This window comes from Capsicum annuum, chromosome 1 (genome assembly GCF_002878395.1).
Source record: "Capsicum annuum cultivar UCD-10X-F1 chromosome 1, UCD10Xv1.1, whole genome shotgun sequence".
NCBI lineage: Eukaryota > Viridiplantae > Streptophyta > Magnoliopsida > Solanales > Solanaceae > Capsicum > Capsicum annuum.
Window position 1 is genome coordinate 43,336,106 of NC_061111.1, and position 19,889 is coordinate 43,355,994.

General features: G+C 35.7%; 2 protein-coding genes across 2 annotated transcripts; one reads left to right on the forward strand and one right to left on the reverse strand.

Moving 5' to 3' along the window:
• The first annotated feature begins 11,205 nt into the window (after positions 1-11,205).
• On the forward strand, positions 11,206-13,852 carry LOC107873063 (pentatricopeptide repeat-containing protein At2g45350, chloroplastic). The gene has a single exon (XM_016719780.2). The coding sequence runs from the start codon at positions 11,561-11,563 to the stop codon at positions 13,436-13,438; it is 1,878 nt and encodes a 625-aa protein (XP_016575266.1). The 5' UTR covers positions 11,206-11,560; the 3' UTR covers positions 13,439-13,852.
• Positions 13,853-15,795: 1,943 nt separating this feature from the next.
• LOC107873059 (BRASSINOSTEROID INSENSITIVE 1-associated receptor kinase 1) lies at positions 15,796-19,292 on the reverse strand. The gene is made up of 4 exons (XM_016719769.2): positions 18,671-19,292; positions 17,876-18,136; positions 16,881-17,735; positions 15,796-16,645 (listed from the first exon to the last, which is right to left on the reverse strand). The coding sequence occupies exons 1-4, from the start codon at positions 19,101-19,103 to the stop codon at positions 16,161-16,163; spliced, it is 2,034 nt and encodes a 677-aa protein (XP_016575255.1). The 5' UTR covers positions 19,104-19,292; the 3' UTR covers positions 15,796-16,160.
• Between the last annotated feature and the right edge of the window lie 597 nt (positions 19,293-19,889).

The following is a 19,889-nucleotide window of genomic DNA, read 5'->3' on the forward strand; positions in this document are numbered from 1 at the left end:
CCATAAACTAAAGGCCCAATAACATATGGGCTAACATCCCCCCTCAAACTCACAATGCAACAGCAATAAGCATTGAGAGTTTGTCACACAAAAAACGAAATCGAGATGCTGACTGAGCCTTCGTAAAAAGGTCAGCAATCTGCAAAGACGATGGAACAAAAGGAAGCGATATGGTCCCGAGCTGTAAATGATGACGGGTGAAGTGACAATCAATCTCAATGTGCTTCGTACGCTCATGGAAGACAGAATTCTTTGCAATTTGTACCGCACTTTTGTTATCACAATGCAGGGGAGTAGGCATAGAAATGTGAACCCCCATATCTGCAAGAAGCCAACGTAACCAAATAATCTCACATGTAGTCACAGCCATAGCACGATACTCAGCCTCCGTGGAAGATCTAGAGACAACATCTTGTTTCTTGCTCTTCCACGAGATTAAAGAGTCTCCAAGAAACACACAAAAACCAGTGGTGGATTTACGATCATTGCGATCTCCATCCCAATCAGCATCACTATAGGCTCGCAACTCGAGAGATGACGTCGAGGGAAACAAGAGATTCTGAAACTGAGTGCCACGAAGATACCTTAGAATACGAAGTACAGCTCCCCAGTGCACAGAAGTAGGAGCAGTAACAAACTGGCTAACAACATGAACTGCATGTGCTATATCTGGACGAGTAACCGTAAGGTAAACCAAACTACCCACAATAGTCCGATAAAGACTCGGATCTGATAATGGAACACCATCACTAGGAGAGTAACGTGCATTGATTTCAAGGGGAGTATCTACAGTCCTGTTGTCAGAAAGACGCGCCCGTGTAAACAAGTCAGATATATACTTAGTCTGAGAAAGAAGATACCCTTTCTTAGACTGAGCCACCTCAATACCCAGAAAATAACGCAGCAAGCCCAAGTCCTTCATTGCAAATCGATGAGCCAAATCATGCTTCAATAACTCAATACCACTATGATCATCACCAGTAATAATCATATCATCTACATATAAGGACAATAGAATTCGCCCTGCACTTGTACATCTAACAAACAATGCTGAATCATGGTTACTCGGGACAAATCCAAGGGAAGTAATAACAGTGGAGAATTTCTCAAACCAAGCACGAGGGGCTTGTTTGAGACCATATAAAGCTTTTCGAAGCCGACAAACTTCACCTGGCTGGTGGTCAATACCTGGGGGAGGAGTCATATAAACTTCCGCGTGGAGATCACCATTCAAAAAAGCATTCTTGACATCCATCTGAAATATCTTCCACTGTCGAACGGATGCAACAGCAATCATAGTGCGAACAGTCGTCATCTTTGCTACGGGGGAAAAAGTCTCCTCATAATCCATACCATATTGTTGTGAATACCCTTTTGCCACAAGTCTTGCCTTGTATCGCTCAACAGACCCATCAGATTTTGTTTTTATCTTATACACCCATCGACAACCAATCGCATGCTTACCAGGTGGGAGAGTAACCAAATCCCATGTATGTGTATGATGAAGAGCAGCAAGTTCCTCAGCCATAGCATTCTGCCAAAGAGGATCAGACACAGCCTCTCTATACGACTCAGGTTCAGACAAATGATGTATGTTTGCAATAAAGGAAGCAAATGAGGCTGAATATGTAGAATAGTGAAAATCTGGCAGTTTGGTGGACTTACAAGGTCGAGTAGACCTCCTCAGAGGTGGTGGGTCTCCAGTCTCAACAGTCGAAGGAGCAAACTCAGGCACAGGCGAGGCTGAAGCACTATCAGGTGGCACACCAGATGGCATGGATGAATCCGGAACTGGAACCTCTATGTCAATCCCAAAGGGATCAATAAGCCGAATATCTGACTTTGTCACATCATGGGTTTTAGCTGGAATGGAATAAAAAGGAATATGTTCCAAAAAAGTGACATGTCGTGAAACATATAATTTCTGACTTACAGGATCATAGCAACGATATCCTTTTTGTCCAATACCATACCCCAAAAACACACATATAGCTGATTTTGACCCTAACTTATTTCGTTCAACATGAGGACGAAGAACAAAGCAAGTACATCCAAAAACTCGTAATGCAGAATAATTCGGCGGGTGACCATATAGTTTCTCAAACGGAGACATCCCTGAAGTCAATGCAGTAGGAATACGATTAATCACATATACAGCAGTTAGAACTGCTTCTCCCCAAAAAATACTAGGAACCTCTGCAGACAAAAGTAAAGAGCGTGCTGTCTCAACAATATGACGATGTTTTCTTTCTGCCAGACCGTTCTGCTCAGGAGTGTCGGTACAAGATGACTGGTGTATGGTACCATCAGAGGCAAGTAACTGAGTGAAGTCATTAGAGGTATATTCACCCCCTAAGTCACACCTGAAACACTTTATCACAGCCGAATGTTGTGTTTTAACAAGGGCTCTAAAGTTGTTGTAAATGCCAAAGAAATCAGATCTGCGTTTCATAAGATACACCCAGGTATAACGAGTATAGTCATCTATAAACGAAACATAATAGGTCGATCCACCCTTAGTGGATACTGGCGCTGGTCCCCATACATCAGAATGAATAATATCAAAAGGAGCAACAGAATAAGACACACTTTTATTAAACGGTAAGGCAGAAAATTTTGCCAGTTTACAACCACTACAATCTGAAATATCACTAGTGTTCACATGACCCAAAGCACCACTAGAGACCAAAAAACGTAAACGTGAAACTGACACATGTCCTAATCTGGAATGCCAAAGATAAAACTGAGAAGACAAAGGACTCAAACGAAAAGAAGATAAATCTATGCTAGAGGCAGCAACTACAGACACTTTGAGATTCTCCAAGACATAGAGTTCCCCCAACCTACGGCCGGTCCCAATCACCCTCTGAGTGTGTTGGTCCTGTATAACACAAACAGAATCAGAAAAAAACACCCAATTACCAGCCTTACACAACTGACTGACCGAAACAAGATTTAAAGCAAGTTTGGGAATGTAATAAACATCAGAGAGGACAATGTGAGGGGTAGTAACAGAACCAACACCCTCGACTGACATAGGTACAGCACTCGCGGACATAACAGAGATTGGTGAAATGGGTGACAAAGAACCAAACGATGACAAATGAGGGGACATGTGATGAGACGCACCAGAATCCAATATCCACAAGGAGGAAGGAATACCTGAGGTACTAGAAGAAACTGAACCCGAATGAGACATAGATGCTGACATGGCCGTAGGATTAGAAACGAAGAACTGTCTGAACTGTTCGAAAACCTGGGGATCCAACGCAGAAGGTGGCATAGTGCTAACAGACTCAACATCTACAGATGGTGCAGCAGCAGCGAACTGTGGAGGACAAGATGACCACGGAGGAGCACCAGATGGGCGTGACGGATACTTTTGCTGCCCATATTTCTGTTGCTGCCCAGATTGAGGCTGTTTGACCTTGTTAAGTAACAACGGACACTGAGCCTTCCAATGATTTTTCTGTTTGCAGAATGCACACTCATCAAATGCAACTTTAGGAGATTGTCGAGTCTGAGTACGTGGTGGCCTAGACTGATCAGTTGAAGCAGCAAACATGACAGGAGTAGTAGTTACTTTAGACCCTTTATCCACTTGAGACTTGATACGAGTCTCCTCTGTAATCAGTTCATGAACCACAGAATCAACAGTAGGGAGGGGAGATCGATGAAGGATTGTTCCACGTAGGCCCTCAAAGTCAGAACGTAGTGCCATCAAAAACTGAACCAAGCGTTGCTCTTCCCGTCTAGCAATGTACGGCCCAAAACCTTTTAACTCTGCAGATTCAGTAAGTGCCAATTGATCCCACAAATTCGACATGGCAGCATAAAAATCTTGAATACTGAGATCATGCTGTTGAAGAGCACGGATATCATACTCCAACTGGTACTGCTTAGCAAAATTAGACTGAGTGTACAGTCTTTCCAAATGATCCCAGACCTCCTTTGCTGAGTCATACTTAGCCAATTGCATACCAATTGACTGAGTTACAGAATTGTTGATCCAAGTGATAATCTTGGAGTTATTAGTTTCCCATAAGTCCACCAACAAATCAAAATTTTCAGTTTTATCATCGATAGGTCTTGGTTTTACTCCAGTGATATAACCCCACATATTCTTCCCACGAAGAAAATTCTTCATGACATAACTCCAATATGCATAGTTCTTACCATCTAATTGAGTACTAATGGACTGGAGAGAATCATCCTTTCCAGTCATTGTAAACACAGCAACACACAAACAATTCAAAAAAACAAAAAGATGCAAAACCCTAGGTTGAACAATTCCGAACGAACAACAATGGCAGCAAGCAAAAGAACGAAAGAGGAACAATACCAGACAGCAAACGAAGACAGCAACGAATCAATCCAACCAAAAAAAAAAAACCCAACGAAAATAGCAAACGAATACAGCAGCACCTCAAAAAAAATAGTTCGATCCGCGCAGTAGGTGCCTGCTACAAAATCTTCAACCAACAAATCAAAGGACATGGATCAAACTAGCTTTGATACCATGTTAATAGAACTTTATTGAAGGGAAGAAAGGCTAAGGTTTACAATATAATCTGAAAAGCATAAAACTAACCAAAACAAGAGTAGGCTATATATACATAGCCAATAACCTAAAGGTCCATAAACTAAAGGCCCAATAACATATGGGCTAACAGAAAGGACCTCGCACAAAACTTTCTACTATAAAGACGAGCGTATATTTTTTGGATTGTTCCAGCATATTATATAATAATAGGCAGATTTTGTTTGATCTATGCATATTCCATTTATCATATAGATTAACCTTAGAGTTTTTGTTTTAACAGCGGGGAGGGGTGGGGCTAATATCACCCATATGTTTATCTCGAGTGGCCTATTAACAAAATCTCAAATGTAAAATACAGTTGAAATAAGGTGTAATTTTACTTTATCAATCCTAATGAAGGAGTTTTTTAATAAAAATATTTTTTAAAAGATAAATCAAAATTGTTGTTAAGCTTGTAAACTCGCTAATCTTATAATTTTAACGATCGATTATTCCAAATTAACTCATCAGTAAGAACTAATAAATGAGAAAATATCTAAAATTTTAGTATTGAGACATGTATCCATGAAGTTAGAGTCAACTCTTCATCCATGATACTTAGAGAACATACTTGTATCATGTTACGTCTTTTATTTTCTTTAATTGGAACACTTGCCTAAAATTATGAATTTCCTTACAAGTTGTAACTAAATAAAATTGTGATAACGATATATTACCGGTTCCTACCTGATAAGGCTTTGGCTAGCTGTAGCTTAACTTATCAAATCTACAACATATTCTAATTATAAGTTCAGATTGCTACATCACTTATTTATTTTCTTAGTCACAATGCATCACTTTTTCTTGTTTTAATAAGAAGCCGAGGTACGTAGAGGAGTTGTCCTATTTATTTTTCTTAATAAGATGTCATATGCATTAATTAATTATTAAGGGCATATATGCAGGTTGATATATGCTTAATTAGAATACGGGTTAATTAATTATTAACTTCATTCAACAAATTAACAACCGATGGAGTCAACCCTAATCGGTTTATCCAAAATTTGGCTAGATTGGTTCAATTTAATTAATCCTGCAAAACCAAATTGGTAGTAGTACTTTTTTTAAAATTATTTTTAAGGGGTTTAAGGAGGCATTATTCCCCTCGTGCTATCACCTTAATTCATTCAATTTGATCCAATATGTTTTAATTATTAAGAAATTTTTCAGTTGAAAGGGATCATTCAGTTTGTTCCTTCTTCTATCTCCTTCCACGAAAATTATTTTTAGTTTGCCATTTGTCTTCCCCTTTAAACATGAACTCATATCAACATTAAGTATGAGACTAATTGACATTTTTCAAAAATTCTTCTTATATAATATTCCTATTCCATTGAGTATTTTTGTTTGATGGTGGATACTCAAATATTTTCTTTTAATTCTTAAGCGCGCATATATTTTTATTTATACTTTTAGGTTACCGTATACAATTAGTACATGATAACAACACACAAATTGTTACTCGTGGATTACATCCATCACCAGAAAAGCTAATTACGGCTCTATTTATGTGGAAACTAGAGGAAATATACTCTTGTAAGTAAATTATATGGTTTTGTATTTGAGCTCTTTATCATGAATCATGATAATAGTCACACCCAATAACAAAGTTAAGCCGCATACATGGCTTGCTTAAGAATACAATATATGGAGGTATGTATATTACTGTATAATTTACAAACTTAGTTTAAAATGACAAAATTCAAAAAAAACAAAATACTTTCTTAAACTTCATCTCCATTGAATTTGAAGGTAAGACATACATAAATGAAATGAAGAAAGTACTATCATATCCTCCCGTATGTACAAAGAAAGAGAAAATTGTCTCGTATTTGATATATACTACTATGATATATATTCATCGTCGGATCAAATGTTCTTCACCTGATTCTTGATCAACATGCCTAATCCAACGTTTGGGATTATATTTGGACTTTGTATTTCTAATAATATTACTTGCTATATAAGCAATCTCTAATCCATATGATCCAAATGGTAGTGTTATTGATCTCACAACACTTAGTTTTGTAATATCAAGGATGACCTCTTTCCAGCTCAACGTAGTACTAGTATTCCTTTTGAATGCTAAGATTGCTCCATGTTGGTTCAATTTGACACTAGTTATTAAAGCTTTAACAAAGTCTCTGCTTCTCCCACCACCACCAACAACCAGAAAATCAATGGGATTATTCATCTTTCTAGTTATCTCCTCCACCTGTAGTACTCCCACGACGACCTCCGGCAACGACACGTCAGCTGATGATAATTTCTGCATGGCACTGACGTACTTTACTCTTGAAGCTTCGTCTGCAACCATGCATACGTGCCTCCCATGCGTATGTTTCGCGGCAATGGCTAATCCTGTTGTAAAACAATATTTATAATTAAGTAAATAATAAAGATGTGTTTTTTGTAACAATTTAAGCTTTTAGAAGATATATTGTTGCACAATTTAATTAATTAATTTAATACCTATGCTTGTGGTGATGTCAAGATCTTCATGTTTCGTCCATGCTTCAACTATTAATGTTGAGTTATATCCTGCAGCCATGGCTGATAAAAATTCGGCGATGCTGGTTTTACTTGATATTCCACACTGCATATATATGAATATGATCATTGAAATGCCCAAAACCAATTAATTAATTAAAGGAAGAAAAAGAATATGTAGTAATTAAGTAGAAGCAAATAAAGTGTTTTTGCTTACTGTTTGTATGGTGTCAAGATATGCTTTAGAAGCTGTTTCTGGAGACCAAACTAATGTCATCTCTTCTTCTTCTTCTTCTTAATTCTTCTTAATTTTATGATGCTTTCCTTTCAGTACATGAAAGAAATTAAATGCTGGAATAGATGTACAAAAGGACAATTGTGTTTGGTTGCTTTTAAATATAAAGCAGAGATTAATATTTAAGGGTTCATAACAAACAGTTTGTTCTTTTCCTTTGGCGTTTACTTAGTAGCTATCTAGATAGTCAATGAGTTTATCTGATTTTTTAAAATATCATTTTCTAGCAATAGTTAATGTAGTGACGACCAACAGATCCATCTCCTAGATATCATTCATTGTTTTTTTAAAACTTTATGGTACCACATTATATTTATTAGGGTGTTGACAATGAGATATAACACACAAGCAAGCAACAACCTTAATATATATAAACTGTGGTGTACTTTTCTGAAGCATCTATGGGTAATCATGTTTGTTTTATTCATGAACCTAATATAATAGATGTTTATGCTGCAGATTAATGACAAAATAACCACTTTTGTTTACATATGCTTGATTAAAATACTTCCCTTTTTTCTTTTAATTGTTCAGAATTTGAATTGTGTTTTAGGTGCATAAAGATTTAAAGCACTCGTAACCCTTTAACAAATCAGAACAAAGTTGGCATCAAGCTGAGTGTTTAAACAATATGTAATAGTACTCTAGGCAAATCTCATATTTGAAAATCATGAACGAGATATTTATAATAAGAAAGCAAGGTTAGACAGTGTTGAGTGGCTTTTTTAAAATTATGCAAATCAAATTTATACTCAGTAATAGATTGTATTACTGGATATTATATGCCAAATACATCATAAACAATCGATAGAATATCTATTTTTTCAAAAAAGAATATATGACTACAACATATGTATAGCCAGAATTTTCACTAAGGAAGTTTAGAATCGAAAGAAATATGTACATGCACTAGCCGAAGGAGGTTGAACATCAACTATATATACATAAAAAAATATTAACAATATATAAATAATATAATTTTCCACCGCAAAAAATTTGGATGAACCCTAACTATAAGGTGGCTCCACCCCAGCCGGCCATATGGAGAAGACAAACAAGGTGGTAGAAAATTGCAAGCTATACAAACCTTAATTATAATAGCCGTACTTCACAATGGTCAACATTGTACAACAAAGAGAGGCAGGGAGAGAAATATCTATTTAAAAGCACGAAAACAAACACATATAGTAGTAATTAGTAAAATATTATATACTAGTAGGTCATATAATCCAAAGGATGTGGATGGTTGAAGTCAACTTCTCCATATGTTGTAATTGAACAATTGTACTAATATAATTTGATAACGAAGCAAAACTCGTAACAAATCTACCATTAGTTGTTAAACTAGACGGAAAAGAAGTATATATAATGTCAATATCTGTATATAACTTATAAATGATATTGGCATTTCTAATAATTATTTTACTATCAACATCTGAACATTAAGGAGTCAATTTCAGTAAAAATCAAATACATTAGGCGATTTTGCAAATCAAATTGGGTTTTTATTATTATTATCCAAAAATGGTATAAGGTTTTTCCCTTATGCTACCATTTCTTTCAATTATTGGAACGAGAAACAACAAATTTTATTGTTATTTAACTTTGGATGAAAGGACTATTAGATTTATCGCTTTTTATCTTGGTAAGTTCAGTTTATTGGTTGTCATGATATCTTTGTAGACGAATATTGTTATCATTTACAAAAGCATAGTTTTCTAGCTTGATTTGATGTGTCATGTTTTTTTCCATACGTTAAGATTTACTATTTACTATTTACTAACTAATATAAAGAAAAATTTTCAATGAAATAATGTCCGCTGACCACTTTTTGAATAGTTCTTAAAACATATTCATGGCATAAACTTTCAAAATTCAGATATGAAACTTTAGGACAATATGAAATTTGAAATTTTATGTTTATGACTATTTCCCAAATGATTAGAAAATGAAAATTGTTAATTTTACCCAAAAACCATAGAAGATAGAAATTTTTTAATTTTTTTTTGTTTTTCATCCGGTGTTTGGTGCCCGTATTGGAGCCTCGATTAATTTGGATCGCGCGTTGCAGGGCCCATTAAAATGACAGTGCTCCCAACAAAGTTTTCTCCATGCCTAAGGTCGAACCCTCGACCTCTAATAAGGGTGGAGCAGCCTTATCCACTGCACCACAACCCATGTTAGTGATATAAAAAAATTATTGTATGACAAACATGTGCTATATATTTATTTACTAAACAAAATTATAGTTTAAAAAAAGAAAAAAAGATGGCTATTTTTAAAACAAATAAGCCAAGTTTGATATTTTGTCAAAAAAAATAGCCAATCGACTATTTTATTTTCATATTATAGTCATTTCCTAATTTGGGTCATTTTGACCCATGTAGTTCAGATACATTTTATATACCATATTGATACAGTTCATATACAATATTAATACAATTTTCAACTTGGGTCATTCATCCCTTTTCTAAAAAAATTTTTTTTTTTTTTTTGCTCCAAACTTTTTAACTGAAAAATATTATTTTTTTTGTTGTTGTTTAAAAATAATAATTAAATATAATTGTATAAAAACACTATAATTGCTATATAGAATATGTATATAAGAAATATGTATAGAAATTGTATAATTCTATCAAATATGTATATGTATAAAATATATATAAAAAAAACATAAAAAGTGTAGAAAAATTCTATAATTGTTGAATAAAATGTGTAAAAAATATTGTACAATTATTGTATAAATTGTGTATCGAAACTGTATAATTTTCATATAGAATATTTTTATGTATAAGGTATGTATAGAAATTGTATTGAATATGCATAGAATATGTATAGAACAAGCCAGCAAATTAAATGGCTAAAAATGGAATTTGAATTCCATAGCCATTTCGTGAAATTAATTTCGACAGAGTGGCCTTTTATGTCCTTTTTCTTTTAAAAAACTTACAATTCGAAGCTATAATTGGGATTTTATAACAAATTTTTCTACCCCCTCTCCTCTCTCTTTCCCCCTCTCTATCCATCCCAATACAATGTTCCAAATTGCAAAAGGTGTATTTGTGTGTTTGTATGATGTCAAATTGTGTTTAGCAAATGAGTATCTCTTCTTCTTGGATTTATGCATATTGATATAATAGTTTGTATCTATGTATCAGAAAAAACCACATAATACAATTTCTACTTCTTGAATTGATATATTTTGATACAACCAATTATATCTATATATAAAACAAACATGATACATATTAATACAACCTATTGTATTCGTGTATCAGAAAAAATAACACATGATACATATCAATACAACCAATTGTATATATGTACTATATTTTATGAATTATATTTTGAAAGAGTATACAATACATGATACAAATGTATATCAAGGAGAAAATAGGTTGAATACGTTGATACAAATCTATAGCTAGTTACAAATATAATGAAATATATTGGTAAAGAGCAGATACACAAGGAACAAATGCAATTGATATAATTTTATTCATTGATACAATTTGATATAATTGTATTTATTGATACACTTGATATAATTATATTTGTTAATACACGTGATACAAAGTAAATACACAAGGAACTGATGCACTTGATACAATATTTGTCGATACAATTTGATAAAAATTGCATTCTTTGATACAAATTGTACTCGCTAATACACTTGATACGAATCAACCGTATCAATTTTATTTGTGATACAACTACAACGAATACAACATATATCCATACTCTCTCACCTCTTTCTCTCTCTCCTCCATCTTTCAATCTCGCTTGCCTCTCTTCTCCTTTTAACTTATAATTATGAATCAAAATAAAGCTAACTAAAGCTATAAATCTGTAATTACGCCCAAACTATATATCCATACCCTCTGGTCTCTTTCTCTCTCTCCCCCATCTTTCAATCTCCCTTGCCTCTCTTCTCCTTTTAACTTATAATTATGAATCATAATTAACCAAACTAAAGCTATAACTCTCTAATTACGCCCAAACTATAGCCCCTACTTTTAAAGCTCCTCTCGAAAAATATCAAGCAAAGGCCAGATATTTTTATGGGCCAGCATTGGTTATCACTTATAGCCCAATTTACTGACAAAATCCTCTTAACTGCTATATTGGCCGTTAAATAAAATTAACGAACACTTGACTCTTTGTACTGTACATAGCTCAAGAAGTAAAAACTGATGCTTCTTGTAGCAAATTCAAGCCTAGCATGGAACTTAGCACACCCAGCATTCACTTTTTCCCACAAATGCAAAACTCAACTGGACATTGATCAATTACATGCACAATTGATAACCACTGGACTTGTTAAAAATCCATTTTTGACCACAAAACTTATCTTGAAATGTGCATCTTCCCCTCACACGCCCATTCTTGAATTTGCTCGTTTTCTCTTCTTTTCAAACAACTTCTGTTGTTCAAAGCGGAATAGAGAAGACCCATTTTTGTGGAATGTTATAATGAAGTCGTTTTCGAGTACAAGTGATGCACATGAGGCGTTTGAGGTGTTCTGTTTGATGCTCGAAAATGGGGTTTTGGTGGATGAGTATTCCTTGTCTATAGTGTTGAAAGCGTGTTCAAGAGTGGGTCTTGTTAAGCGAGGGATGCAGGTTCATGGTCTATTGAGGAAAATGGGATTTGGGTGCGATGTGTTTTTGCAAAATTGTTTGATTTTGTTGTATGTAAGGTGTGGGTTTGTTGAGTATGGTCACCAAGTGTTTGATAGAATGTCTATCAGAGATTCTGTTTCGTATAATACTATGATTGATGGGTATGTGAAATGTGGAATGCTTGATGTTGCTTGTCGTTTGTTTGATTGTATGCCGATAAAGATGAGGAATTTGGTTTCTTGGAATGCTATGCTTAATGGGTATGTGAAGTTGGAGAAAGGGTTTGATGTTGCTTGGGAGCTTTTTGATAAAATGCCTGAAAGGGATTTGGTTTCTTGGAATTTGATGCTTTGTTGTTGTGTTAAATGTGGAAATACTGAAAAGGCTACTGCTTTGTTTGATATGATACCAAAGAAGGACGTAGTCAGTTGGGCTATAATGGTAGATGGGTATGCAAAAATTGGTAAGATTGATATTGCAAGACGTTATTTTGATGACATGCCTGAAAGGGATGTGATTTCTTGCAATGCTATTATGGCTGGGTATGTTAAGAATGGTCATTGCGTTGAAGCATTAAAAGTGTTTCATGATATGTTGAGAGGGAGTAATCTGGCTCCTGATAGTACAACTGTGTTGATTGCGCTTTCTGCAGTGGCAGAGTTGGGTTACATTGATGAAGGGATTGCACTGCACCGTTATATAGGGGAGAATGGGTTTCTTGTGGCGGGAAAGCTTGGTGCGGCTTTGATAAACATGTATGCAAAATGTGGTAGTGTAGATAATGCAATGGATGTGTTCAATGACATCCAAGAAAAAAGCGTTGATCACTGGAATGCTATGATTGGTGGTTTGGCCATTCATGGCTTTGGAGACCTAGCTTTCCAATTGTTCATGGAGATGGAAAGACTTTCATTAGATATAGATGATATCACATTTATTGCAGTTTTGAATGCTTGTGGTCATTCTGGACTGGTAAAGGAAGGCATGATCTGTTTCGAGATCATGAGAAGAGCACATCGTATGGAACCTAAGCTCCAACATTATGGATGCATGGTTGACATCCTTAGTCGAGCAGCACATGTGGAGGAGGCCATAAAATTTGTCGATGAAATGCCAATCTATCCTAATGACGTAGTTTGGAGAACGTTGCTAAGTTCATGCAGGAATCAAGAAAACGTCCACATTGGAGACTCAATGGATAAGCAATTAGTTGGACTCAATTCTCATAATCCAAGTTCCTACGTGCTTTTGTCTAACATATATGCTCAGTTTGGTAAGTGGAATTATGTTAGAAGGGTTCGGACAATAATGAAAGAAAGGGACTTGAAGAAAATTATTGGCAGCAGTAGGATTGAGCTCCAAGGAATTGTCCACGAGTTCTCCGTGGGAGACAAATCCCATGATCAAGTTGAAGAGATCTATTCCACATTACAAATGGTTTGTGTATAGCTGCAAGGTGTCTTCTTTCTGGTTGATGAGGTTACCTTCATTCAGTAAGCCAAATTTAACTAGTCATTAGCATCTTTTAACTCTGGACAGGGAAATTATTTTAAGCTGTTCCTCTGTAATTAGCAAAGCACCAGGAAAAACAATCCCGCAACTTGTAAATTTAAGTCAAATTTATCAAACAAGAGAAGTTCAAAATAGAACTGCACTTAAACACTCTCTACCTTTTTCACATTATGTAGAGTCCCACATATTGAATCCCCTATCCCCACCCCCAACTACCTCAAGGTTCAAGGATGTATGGATACTAAATTCCACCAGTAATGAGGTAGGCATTCACATCACTAAAAATAAGATTGTAACATAATAAACAAAATGTAAATGCAAGAACTTGTAGTACTGTTTTTTTTTTCGTTTTGCTTTTACTTTGTAAGATATTGACCTGAGATGACTTTACATGGATTAACATGGTAAGTGAGAATTTTGAGATTGAGGTGTAGTTATTGATGTGTCACTGATCTAGATTATTATAGTTTCTGCGTCTGAACAGCCAATACATGATGAGAGCTTTAAAATAGCTAAGTGTCCACAGTAGAGAAAGGCCTCTCTACTTCTTCGGAGGTAGTGGTATGGACTGCGTACAGTTTACCCTCCCCAGACCTCACTATGTGGGAACAAGGAGAGTGATTCAGTGAGATTAAAGTGACTAAGAGACTAATGGTTGATTCAAAGTCGAAGATTGTCATTTGGAGTGAATTAGTGTCCTTTTGATAGTTGCAGGCTTGCAGCGCTGCACGGCTCTGTGTTGGACATGGAGTTCGGCCAGTTGGGTTTGATCCAGGTCAAGTTTTAAGAACCCACTTCAAATTCGTATGTCTGGAGTTGACTTTGAAGCGGCTAAACTTACAAAATTTATGAAACTTCAGTTATGCCTCAAATAATGATTCTCAATTCAGCTATCTGTGCACACTTCCCCAATGAAAAATCTAAAATGATAAGATATTATTTCAGAATGACCAAGTTGGAATCATACCAAAGTTTACTATTTCATGTCCCCTTCAAATTTGGCAATCAACAGTTAAGTAGATTTTTCAAATGACAGTAGGGCAAACATGTGTAGCCCACTCCCCCTCCATGAGTAGGAAACTAGAGTTAGCCTACCAGAGAAAGTGATATTAGGCCCTTAGTAACATTAGGTTCCTCTTCCCAAGAATTATTGTAACACATTGTCATATTGTAAAAAATAGTAGTAGCAGTATATATCAATTAATTGAAGGAGCTAGATGCTGTAGAATAATAGGAATCCCCTACAGTGTGATTAGTGGGAGGTCCAAGAGAAGGGTGACAACTTTGCCAAGGACAAAAAATTACTCACAGGCAACACAGAGTAGAAAATGGCAAAGACATAAAGTAGCTTTTCTGGTCACGAGAGCCTATATTTGTCTTAAAAAAACTGAACGACCTTAACTTCTATATATTAAAGGTAATCGCCCATAATAAGTGGGATAAGTAAGCTGAATAATAAGTCAAGTCAGGTACACAACCTACTACGGGTAATATAAATTTACATTGTCGGTGTATATAAGTTAAATCTAGACTGAACCTGTATTATTTCCATGTTCTTTTTTGTAAAAAGTGAACCACTCAATCAGGTTTGTGAACTTAACCCTTGTCCTAAGGTAAGAAAGCAATCTTGGATGATGAGGTAAAATAGTTAAGTGTAGGCATATGTTGCTCGAACTCTTCAAAAATGTAGACGGGTGCGGGTCGGATCCTTTAAAAGAGTTCATTTTTGAAGGATTTGGCACGGGTGAACATTACTTTTGGAGATTCGGAATCGGAGCAACATAGGTGTACACACATAAAAGGTTCAAGTTTTGCTGCAATGCTTTTCCAGGGATGGGAGGGGCATTATGTCCAGCCAAAAGTTTATACTTATTTACTTGTTTGGAAATTTAATGTGGTGGAATCAAACGTCAGAAGATCACATGTTGGGATTAGAAGAATTTGGACCTTAGCTGGAGTAAGAAGTTGTTTTGCCATCTTGACTTTGGTCACATCATATTCTGGGGAGTTAAGTTGTTGGACCATTCAGTTTTATCAATTTGGAATGCTCAAATTGGCATATGTCCAAAATTTATAGCCTAGGATACTCCATTTCTTTATTTTCTCTTCTGTTTTCTTTTATATTCCCTTTTTTCCTTTTTGAGATTGCAGCTTGGGGTAGAGTGAATGTATTTTGGAGTACAGTGCACATATTTTTGTGATTCTTTTGTTTACTTCTTGAAGACAAGAGAATCAAAATAATTTGTCAGTATAGAAGACCTCTAATTCTATCACTAGCTAATAGAGAATTGATCTGTGGTTAAAAGACTACAGAAGTAGCATTATAGCAAGAAGTCATTTCTGGTACTTGCAAGTAGTAAATCATACTACAAAATAGAAATTACACTTCTGATACACTAGTTTGCAAGTGGAGAAAACTTGCTTAGAATCATGGTTAAGTTACATAATACAAGAGAACTGATCTCTCGAGGCTACCTACATCGAGGTGCATTAGAACTAAACTATGTGGTACAGGCACTCAACATTCACATGCATCGGCCTCAACCACAAGTCATGCAGGATCAAAAGGATGGGAAAAGGGTTCCAACTCCTGGCATCAGTAAGAAGTTAGTATCAGACTCCTAATAGTCATTTGAGAATTTGGGTGTTGGACTAGCACTCACGACTTGCTGAATGTTAAATCATTTAGTTCTTGCATAATGATTTCAATGTCTGGCCTCTGATTTGGTGTCTCGTGCGTGCAAAGTAGAGCAAACTTTGCCATCTGAACGGCCTCTGCTTCGACAAAGTTTCCCCAAAGATTTGGATCAACGAAGTCTTCAAATCTGCACAATTCTGCCCCTTGATGGTTAGTAGGAGTGATTCTACGTCTTCCGGAGAGAATCTGAAATATGATCATGCCAAATGCGTAGAGATCACTCTTTTCGGTGAACCTTCCAGTGGTTGTATACTCGGGAGCTAGGTAGCCCATTGCAGCACTTTCCTTGAGTGTTGAGAAGACAATGTCATCTGCTAGTAGTTTGTGCAGACCAGAGTCCGAGAGCAATGGGTTGTAGTGTTGGTCAACAAGTACTTTTTCAGCTGATATATTTCGATGGACTAGAGCAGGTTTGCCTCCCTTGTTTCCATGCAAGTAATGAATACCTGTTAAACAACAGAATCAGATTCTGTTATTCAAATAACAGGAGTGAGAAAAAAAATTAACTACAGAGAGATGTACGGGCAGACTGCGGTTATCATATCATATACAAACACTTCTGGAAGGGACATAGCTCAAGCAACATGCTGGATGTTGGAAAATACAATTAAAAAGATTGGTTTATAGAGAGAGCTACAATGAAAACATCAAACATGAGAAAATAATTAAACGGTAACTCACCTCTGGCGATGCCTTTGATTATAGAAAGCCTGGTAGACCAATCAAGGACCCTTCCTTTTCCATCCTTCACATCAAGGTACTGCAACAAATTTCCATTGGGGACGAAATCGTAGATCAGAAAGCATTCTCCCCTACCTTTTGAACAGCAAAAACCTCTCAACCTAAGAAGATTTTCATGTTTCAATGAGGTTAAGAGCTTTAGTCCCTTGAGAAATTCAGTTTCATCAGACTTGCAGCTAGTCTTGGAAATGCACTTAATAGCAACAAGAGATCCATCCCTCAATGTTCCTTTATAGACAGCTGTGAAATTACTCTTGCCTAACAAATTTGCCTCTGAAAAGTACTTTGTAGCAGACTCAACTTCATCCAAATTGAACATAAAGCTCTCAAATACTTCCTGAGAAAAAGCACTTCCACCTCGGCCTTTGCGTAATGGATCCCAACCATTGGAATACTCCAGGCTGATGAGGGGTGATGCGCTTCTTCTAGAGACCTCCTTCACCTCATCAGTACTGAGTCGCCTATCAGAGGAATCAAGAGTACCACCAATTTTCTGCTTCCTACGACGGTACCATGAAAATGTGAAAAGTCCAATTACTGCTACTGCTGCAAAAAGTGCAATAACACCAACAACCACAGCAGTTTGTGATTTTCTGGACTGACTCATTTGTTTTGCTTGGACATTTGCAGACTCTGGGATGTCTTTTGTGGGGAGACGATTCGAACCAGGTTCAAATGGTTGTGGCCTGTTTTTGTTTAGATTAGATACAGTGCAGAGTTTCAAGGAAGAAAAATCAATTCCACATAAGTCTGGGTTGTTTGCATACTGAAATCCTTCATTCAGTCTCTTTAAAGCTTCATTTCACCCATTGCCCAAACCAAAAACACCAAAAAGAGAGTTAGATTCTATTATCACGTCTAATAGCAAACATAGGGATTCATATAACCTAAGATTGCTGCATTTCTTAAGCATCTGAAGCAATGTATAGAATTACCTTGAGGTACATTGCCAGAAAGTGTATTATTTCTGATATCAAGAACTTCTAGCTTAGGAGCATTGGCAAGTTTCACTGGAATCGACCCGAAAAGATTATTGAAGCTCAAGTCAAGCCTGGTTAACATCTCCAAGTCTCCCAAGCTTGCAGGAATTGCTCCAGTTAACTGATTGTCTTGCAAAGCAAGAACACTGAGCTTCTTTAAGACACCAAGTTGATTAGGTATGCTTCCAGTCAACTGGTTATAACATAGCTGCAATACTGTATAAAATCAGAAAAAAAAATGGAGCTCAGTTACTTCTATAATGTGATTTCATTCAACAAAAAATTTCAGAAAGAAGACCAAATCACCTAAACAAGACTAAAAATTTGCAAGAAAGGGACTAATGACACAGAAAAGCTTTACATAAAACCAAAGATAGAGGCTTTTTCAAATGCTTCATGCTTCTAAGCACCCAGCTGTAAACTACATAGGAACAAAAATCACCTCATAAAAGATACTTCCAAGGAAGCCTCTTTAATTTAGACTTGCAATGGCTAATGAGTACTAAAAAATGAACCTTTTTCAAGAAAAAACATAGGCATTGTGAAATGATATCAATAACTAACAGCAACTTATTAGCCTCCAAGCAGCATTATTGACTTCTTGGGCTATAGATCTATTTGGCAAGGTTCAATTAAACATCCAAATTAAGTCAAAACTAGGCAACAAGACTGAGGCTTTTTACCATAACTTACAAAAAACAGCAAAGACAGCAACTTTTTTCCACAAGTAAAAAAAAAAAAAGAACCTACCTTGAAGATTAGACATGTTGCCAACCTCAGGAGGAACAACACCAGAGAGATTATTGACATTGAGATACAAATCTAAGAGCTGAGTTAAGTTAGCAATTTCTTTAGGTACAACCCCATGTAGCTTGTTGAAATGCAAGTACAATCCAGACAAGGTTTGAAGCTGACCAATCTCAGGTGGGATTTTCCCAGTAAGATCTTTGCCTTGTAAAGAAATGTTAACAACTTGACCAAGCTCATTACAAGCAATACCTTCAAAAGAACCATTGCATGGGTCAGTAGAATCAGCTGACCATGATGAAAGAATGACCCCTTTTGGGTCCAAAGATGCTTTGATAGTCACAAGCAAAGACAAAGAAGTTTTAGTATCAATGGCTGCAGAAGAAGAAGTTAGGATTAGGATGCAAAAGAAAATGGTGGAAGAGAGAAAACCCATGTTTGGTTTGCAAGAAAAAGTTATGTGGGGAAAGTTGTTTTTGGTGACAATTTTCAAGAAAGGAGTGTTGGCTTTTGTGAAGAAGATATTGCAGTGTGTGTGACTGATGTAGAGATAATACTAATAAGCAAAAAACAAGAAAACTCCAACAATCCAATTTGAATCACGGTAACTGGTGTAACCAGTAACCTGTAACTAGCTAGCTTGGAAAGACAATAATTTTGAATAAAATTCACACATTTGAAAATCGAAGGCGGTTGCTCAAATGGTAAATACCTTTAATTTTAATTTTAAGAATATAGTTCGAGTCACTTGAAATGCAATAAAGAGGGTAATTCACACAAGAAACTAATAAGTAAAAGTATTATAAGTCGTAATAAGTAGTACGTTAAAATATTTTAAAAACAGTATATGAAAGGATCAATGATTAAGGAAAAAATAATTTTTTGACTTTCAAATTAAAAAGGCATCAGGTAACTTGGGATGATGTTTTTTATTTAAAAAAAAAAAAAGAAATTACATTAGAGTTAGTTATATATGAAAAATTGTCTGAATAATGTTTTGACTAATAATAGTGTCATAGATAGATAAAATAAAATGAAGGAATATACTGTTTTTTTCCTTTTGAGTGATGAAAAAAAGGTTTTGATTTTCCTTTTGAGGGAAGAACAAAAGGGTTCTGATGTAATAATGTTTGAGAATTATTCATTTTTATGTCTTCTCTTTTAATATTTTAATAGTAATAAGGCAGTCAAAATAATAGGACTACTGTCTTCTGAGTTCTGA